The 7886-nt window shown below is 40.7% G+C and overlaps 1 protein-coding gene across 2 annotated transcripts in view; it reads right to left on the bottom strand.

Moving 5' to 3' along the window:
* Positions 1-450: 450 nt before the first annotated feature.
* Positions 451-7886, bottom strand: part of LOC107226558 (tRNA-uridine aminocarboxypropyltransferase 2) — a 75592-nt gene continuing 68156 nt past the window's right edge. Inside the window, exon 5 of one of the 2 annotated variants that reach the window (XM_046739989.1) lies at positions 451-5123. In XM_046739989.1, coding sequence (XP_046595945.1) covers positions 4997-5123 — 127 coding nt within the window. In that variant the 3' untranslated portion in view covers positions 451-4996. The remainder of the gene's footprint in view (positions 5124-7886) is intronic. The other variant, XM_046739988.1, reaches the window with a different exon arrangement.

The following is a 7886-nucleotide window of genomic DNA, read 5'->3' as shown; positions in this document are numbered from 1 at the left end:
CGTGTTAAACGACCGCTACTCATAGTTTATTTCACTATTTCACGCACTGAATCAACTTGATTAATAAGAACTCAAGATCCCGCTTCTGACACCAATTGTAACGGTTTAGGCGTTACGTTAATAAAATATGGATCCGCGAGTTTACTTATTATCAAATCAAAGGCGTGAACAAAAATATCGTGAAAAATGCTTTTAATGCAATATACGTGTTTCTTGTTTAAAGTCTGAAACAAGACTGTTTTTACAATAATATCGGTTGGCGCAGCAACCTTATTCTTTTTAAAGACATAAGAGGTTTATAAACGTCTTTTATCTATGCCGACTACTAGATCATTAAAGAGGGGGCAAAAGGGGTGATTTCACCCTTTGTAACAATACATATAAATACAAAATATTTTAAACACAACGCATAATACATATAACAAGATTATACAATTAATAGCAAATAAATTTACCTCAATTTATAAGCGTAGACAATATAAATCTTCTTATACAACTTCATTAGCTCCTCATAAATAATTAACAAAATTCAAAAATTTATTAATTAAAAAGAACGCAGCTAACAGAACCGACTTGTACATGTAAATAAACTGTCGACCGCAGTCAACCTCAAAATATACATAAATGAGGAAACAGTAAGCGAATGAAGCGCCCTTGTTTCCCACATTCACCGCCGCGGGAATTCAAAACAATACTCTAAAACATTTCTACAATATCTGAGTCAAAACAAAAATTAAATACATTAAAATAGTCTAAACATTCAAAATAAAGTAAAAACTAACGTGCGTCACCAAGATAATCGTTATAAACCGATAAAATCTCGTTGTACATTGCACTCAGATTCTGGGTGTCAGTACGCTTGTTTACCGTGTCATTAAGTTTAATCCAAACCATTTCACTAACCGATCTTTTTAACCAGTTATTCTCTAAATCTAAGATCTTCGCTTTGTCAAAATCAAACCCTGTTAATTCCTGTTGTTTGTATGATATATCATGGACGTTAATATAATGGATAAATAATAAGTATAAATAAACTCAACACCACAAACTCATCTTTGATTTCAAGCGACTCACACCTTCCACGCGGTTCGGTCGAACTACGAGCTATCAAATAGCGAACACCGTGCTTTATTTAATGAAGCCGTTAAAGTGAGGTTAAAGTCGCCAAAATGAATAAATTTTTTTTTGTTTTTCTGACGATTTAAATTTTTTTCTCAATTACATGCGAACAATGCGTGGATGACCACAACCGGTGACATTTGAGTGGCTACTACTAGAAAAAGCGGGGCTGTCAAAAAAAAACCAGCAAATTTTCTGGTGCGAACTTTTTGCTTCAACCGATACACATAATATATTGTTTTCCATTTCGAAACATGATTTTACTCACCTGTTTGCAGTGACGGAGTGTAATTTGTCGCACTTTTAACACGATAAGCATTTACATCAACGTTGACTGACTGGCACGAAACAATGTTACCGACCGCAGCTAACTTATCATATGGATGTTTTGACTTCGGTGTCAGCACGAAATCATCGTGCTTACATTGGGCACAAACGACAATTGTCGTATCGACTGTATCTGCCCCCTATCGAAAATGATCCAAAGGTGACCACAATCGAAGCATGGCCACAACCGGTGATCTTCCCCTACTATGTCACATGGGCTATAATAAATTACTTCTTCCTCCACAGAATAACGCAAAACACGACGAAAACACGTCGGAGGCCAATACTCCAAAGAAACGACTAGCTAATTTTAAGTGATATTCATTTATTAAGCTAATACCTGTCTATTTTCTACCTTTTATATCGCACTACGAGAGCCAGCTTCATTAGCATCGCTTCGAGAGAACCGGATATCGCAACGCAGAGGTCACGGACCGGGTCAACAGCATCACACCGTCAGCTACAGAGATCGGAATATCCCCAATCCCACTCCAGGTGGATGCCTGCAGGGATTGTGAATAGGGTCATGTCTGGTACACGTTCGGAAGTGCCCACGCAGACCTCCAATGACCAGACTTCTCGGCCAGGAACCGAACCACCCAAACACCGCTACAGCTGCTTGGATACACAAACCGTTGACGACACTTATCAGCCTGGTGCTGAGCAAACCATACCGCCTATTTCGCCATCAGTCATCAAATAGGAGCATGTTTGCCTGATGCACATGACTCATTAAAGGACCGCAGCTTCGTAACCAAACCCGAGTTGGTAAGGGATGGACACCACATCAAATTGGTGGATTCAGGATGGGAACCCCATCTAAAAATCAGCATTACCAGGATGTCTCGGTACAATGGTGCCATAGGGCCAGTGTCGAGCTGAGATACCAGAGAAATGGACTGCGCGGAAAATATCAGAATACCGAGGAGTCGGCATAGGATCTGTACCTTTTCGATATCAATACTGCAATATTGAGTAATATCGTTATATCTTCAATTATCGTCGTCTATCTGCACGATCTACTCACGTATCGATACCGCAATACCGCGAGGGGTGAATCTTCCCTTCTGACGAACAGCGCAGAGCAGCTGACTGCAACCTCTCTACATATCGCTCGACGGATCGATATTTCAATATATGTCAACGAAGGAGGAGAAGCCGAGTGAAGATGGACCACTGCCCGTCTCGCGTGACCTGCTGACTCAATTAGCGATCGCACAGGACGAGGAGAGAACCGTGTGATAGCACCACGCCGAAAATCAGCCGGGATCGCGAGGAGCACCACTCGACCCGGCACACTTTAGTTCAGTCTATTCGGCATTCAGACGTGTTTTCTATTATCAATTCTTTTACCGCATCGTCTCTAATTTTCTATTCGATCTATATCTGTTTCTTGTACCTGTTTTCTGATATTCTCTTCTATTTTCGTAAGTGAGGCTTCGTTTCGTTATTTTGTCAAGCCACGAAGTTACTTGTAACATATCTTGTCTATATCTTCGTTCTCTTCGCTCTTATATTTTCTCGCACTCTGCTCTGCATGAGTCACGTGGGCTCGTATCTCTCCTTTTCCTATCTAATACCGCAATTAATTTCGCGACTGAGTAGCACTTACTTATTTGTAGTGACTATTGCCTATTTTCTTGATCTCGTTTCACTATAATTGATTAATTATCTGATATCGCTGAACAGCAGCGCTTTATTATTTCTTCGCTTACGTTGGATCAGAATATCTGTAATCACCTTGCTTCACTTGAATTTGATCATTTCTTGTTTCTCTGTAGTGATTGGTAAATTAGTCAGCTTATGAATTCACAAAGTTTAATTTCGTCTCTTATTATCGGTTATCTATCTCTTCTTTATCTTGTATATATCTTCTCTAACTTGATTATGATCTGCTTTCTTACCCAATATCTTTCGAGTAATTAATATCGTAAGCGTACTGCGTGCGCGATCTTATATCGCTGCGCGGTATAACACGTCGTTCTTTGCCTTTGGAGTATTGCGCCGTACGGAAGAAAATCTTTCTTATTACCTTTCATCTCTGATACCGCTGTGAGCTGTTACGTAGTTCGTCTCTAGTCCCTCTAATTTGGAATACATCGCGTTGTAATGGTCTCTATTCTCTTTTGTTAATACTGTTACGTAAGCGGGCAAAATAAATAATCAGGAGAATTTAAAAAACTGGGGTGGTTTAATTAGGACAAAAGTACAAGGAGACGTGTGTCGTTTATAAAGTCCGTTCAAGGAAAAATCCAGAAAGATTCTCGTTGATTTCAAGAGACGATCGTTGTCCGGGAACATCAGATCTTCATTTTGCTTAATTAAATGAATACATGCATATTCGAAGGGGGAAACCGTAACAATACGTTAAGAAAATCTGTGTTCTTTTCTGTTTCTTCTCGCTATCTCGTACCTACTGCATGTATCGCAAGAAAGACACTACGTATTTTATTTTTAATTTCTATCGCAACCGTTTGAGTCCCAGGGGGTATTGAAGAAACACTGTCAAAGAATCCTAAACAGCGCAATCGGGCTTTCTCTAAACGAGTACGAAAAGACCCAAGCAGCGCGATAGCACTTTGTTTATTTGATGTCGAGAAATACCAAGCGGCGCGATAGCACTTTATTTTATATCGATAAATCCCAATCGGAGCAATAGCGCTTCTTGTATGCGGTAGGTAACGTGATTCTCGTCTTTTCCTCATCGTTCCATCATTTATTACCTATATAATTGCAAATCTGGTGCGTCAACATCACTAGGTCGGAGTTCGTGATCCACTCGTCGTCAGCCAGTTGAAAACTCTATCAATTATATGCACTGTGTCATTGATAATAAATGTAAATTGCTGAACCTCAAGTTCACGCGCTTTCAGTGGCACCTTCGGTGAATTTCAGATTAGACTTTTCTTTACACATGTTGCAAAAATAGCATGTGTTACACATGCCATTGACTGAATGCATATGTAGGGCGTCCCGATTTGAAAGATACAATACGTTTTCAGCCCACCTAATGGTTCAATTGGAAAATGTGTCCTACAAAAGTTGTATGGTTCAGAAGGGGATACATGAAGAATTTTTTTCATGCGGTCCACCATCATATTTTTTTTTTAACCTCATCCTGCGTTCACACGGGTAGTTGTACCATTGCAGCTCAAGCCTTCTGGTGTAAACGCAGCACTCGTCTTCACACAGCTACATATTCGCTGAAAATTACCCACTATTTGCATTTTTAATACAATGCACCATTTTTTTCCAAGGAATGGTGAAGCCAGCAACTTAAGTTCGGAACTTCCCACAAAATCTATAGGAAAAAAAGTGCGCCATGAGTTCACGTTTTATTCAATCATTTCGAGAATTTCTGATGCCAAATCTATCACAAAATCCCTGAGACATCTCGTCACTTTTCTGCTTAATTCAAGCAGATCTTTCACTCTTTCACTGGGCACGAATATAGCTCCTACTCCGCTTTTTTATCATGATAATTTTTATTCTCTCCAGGCACATGTTCAAGCTGAACTTAATCTAAGTAACCTAACCTAACCTAAGCTCTCTAACTAACTTCAGGTAGAACACGCAATTGTTTAGCTAGCCTCTTTCCAATCAGCTTAGGATATGTATTTTGTTTTATTCTCCACTCTTTGCTTTGATGTGTTACAGCTCCATTCTGTAGTTGAAATCTGCAACATACAATAAAAGTGGTTCAGATTCTCAAACTTGTTTATAAGGTGCACTGTATTATTATGCATACAGAGTGATTATCTATCGACAGAATGATCTGTCGACTGCTATAGTTTGACGCGTATGCGTTAAAATCATAGACATATAAGAATGTCAATGGTTAATATTCAAGAGCAGTTGTTTGTCAGGGTAACCAACAGTCACAAATTCAGATGACAGGCATACAAGGAGATGGTGGGGTAGTCGGGTCTCAGAATATCTCCATACTTACCATGGAGGAAGGTTACTTATTAACTATTAAGTACACAAAGCCATCGAACTAGATAGCGAAGAATAGCCGAGAAAAACGCATTTCTAAAATATAAAGTGACTTAAATGTACTGAAAGTTTTCATGGGTGCGAATGAGTTCGTAGCTCAACAGCGAGACTCGATCCCGCGACCTAACAGTTACTAGGCAAGCACGTTACCAAGTAAGCTACGAAATCATTCGTACCCATAAAAACTTTGACGGAGTATATACAACCTTATAGATTCCTTAGTTTTCCGAAGTTGAAGTTAACCTAATTAACATAAGGAAACATTAAGTCAACACAAGCATAAAATCGTTAACGTCTGTGGTTACGCGGCGGGAGAGGTATTCATAGAACGAGCTTATCACAGCCACCGGGCGAGGGAATTGGGACGGGAGAGGGGCGAGAACACCAGAATCTTCTTAATCAACGAAAATCGGGCAGTCTTGAGTTTGTCGAGCTCGTGAGCAGTTACTCTTCGGTGCTTATAACTGAAGCCAACTGAATAAACTTGCCGCTGACTAATTGTAAGCTGCTGACTAATATCGTTGCTTTATTTGCCTTCCCTAACCCCCTGGTATTTCTCTTAACAATATTATATCGGAATGTATTTGCTATATACACCTTTGCGTACGCCTACGGATATCCACAGATGAAGGTGTGCTAACAAGAAAATAGGTAGGGTTGAGATTGAATAAATGCATTTTTTCTCGTACGTGCAAGCAAAGTGGAGCTTAGCGTAGCAGTTTAGCGGGATGAAAGTTGTCAATTTCATCTCAGAGTTGTAAAGATAAGTTCGCGCATGTGCAGTTTGAGATTGCTGCTGTTTCGTCCACAGGGAGAAAAAATTGGTCACTCACGTCTCGCAAAACTGCCACGCAAGTCACTGAAATATAATGAAGGCGTTGTCCCATGGTTCGGAATGCGTTCCGTGCGGAAATCTAGTCACTTCTAAATGCATCAATCAGAAGTGTTCCAGCTTCACTCGTACTAGGTTGCTTTTCTTGGGATGTTCCATGATCTGGAATCTTTACCAGCGAAACGATCGCTTGCAAATCGCAACCGTTGCTTTACTTCCATCCAATTTGATTTATCGTCTATTCAAAAGGCGCTTTGCCTATAGTATTTTATCAATTAAACGAAGAATAAATGAAAATGAATTGAGTCACAGCCGGCGCTATGCTATGCTCTGCTCCGAAATTGACGTGAGTCAGTTAGGCGCTATGCCACGGGTCTGCTGACCGGCGTGTCCGAAGCAGTCGTATTTATACTAATGTCCTGCGGCAGGGACCACGTTCAGACGACGCAAAGATTAGTCACGGTGTATAGTTCATACGTCGGTGTGGTCAGACGTTATGTTGATTGCTTGATCCACTAGTTTGAACGGTCGAACGCTTGGCAAGATACATATATAAGTTTATACATTACGTCAAATATAGCGGAAAGTTTACGAATTTGATTATTTCCATTTAGTTTTTGGAATAATTATACCGTGACAATCTCTTGAAACTATACTGTGACGGGACGCCTGGCTGGCGTACCGACACCTGGGGCTCAGCGCGTGCCCCCTAATATTTTGCTTGGTAAACCCAAGCCAAATCTAACTGTCCACTCGATAACCCCGCCACATACCGGGAACCTAATCAAATCACACGATTTACCGTACCCCTTCTTCAGGGAACGCGACCAATCTCTATCCGCGAAAACGGCGTAACTAGACAATAAGAGTATATAAGACGAGCGCAAACGGGAATCTAGTAATCTATCTATCACCTATTGAGCAACCGCCAGGATAGATCATCGCAGACTTCCACGAGAAGACCCATACTTCCCACATCCACGAGGAGCCGGACACCAAGGACCCACGATCAGGAGACGTGGAGTACCCGTGCAAGGAATCCTCAACACAACTTCCCATCAAAGGAGGGCATTCAGCGTACTAATAAATCCTATTTGTTTTCAATAAAATAAACTCCTTAGGTACCAGGGAGCCGTGTCTGAGTGAAGAACAGCATTGCGTCTGACCTCATAGCTCAGATACGGTGATCGTCTCACAATCCCCCGACCCGTAGGTAGGACACCTGAACCCGTAGAGAGTCACGGTCATAGCGACTGAAAGTCTTAAGGGAGCTTTCCAGTGTGAAATTTTCAAAAAATCGATTTTTTTTTTTTTGCTTTATCGAATAGTATACACTCTTCCGAATATTCCCTGAAATTTTCATGCCGAAATTCAGATTATTTCGGTTACTGTACAGCATTTTTTGGAAGAAGGCAAGGGAGCGCTACAGCTGCCGCGTCGGCCGTCTGCCCGTGCGACTGTTATTTCTATTGTCTCGTTCCTACCTGCACGTACATGAACTTGGCTCGCCAATTGTCGAAAATGTGAATTCGGACTATTGCATAATTTGCCGTTAATTAGCCGTAAATTAGTCGCGCGACTTATTTTTTTGCGCACTCAATTTTCAAAAAAA

This window comes from Neodiprion lecontei, chromosome 5, assembly GCF_021901455.1.
Source record: "Neodiprion lecontei isolate iyNeoLeco1 chromosome 5, iyNeoLeco1.1, whole genome shotgun sequence".
Taxonomy (NCBI): Eukaryota; Metazoa; Arthropoda; class Insecta; order Hymenoptera; family Diprionidae; genus Neodiprion; species Neodiprion lecontei.
Note: the sequence above shows the minus strand (reverse complement) of the source record. Positions and strands in the feature narration are given on the sequence as shown.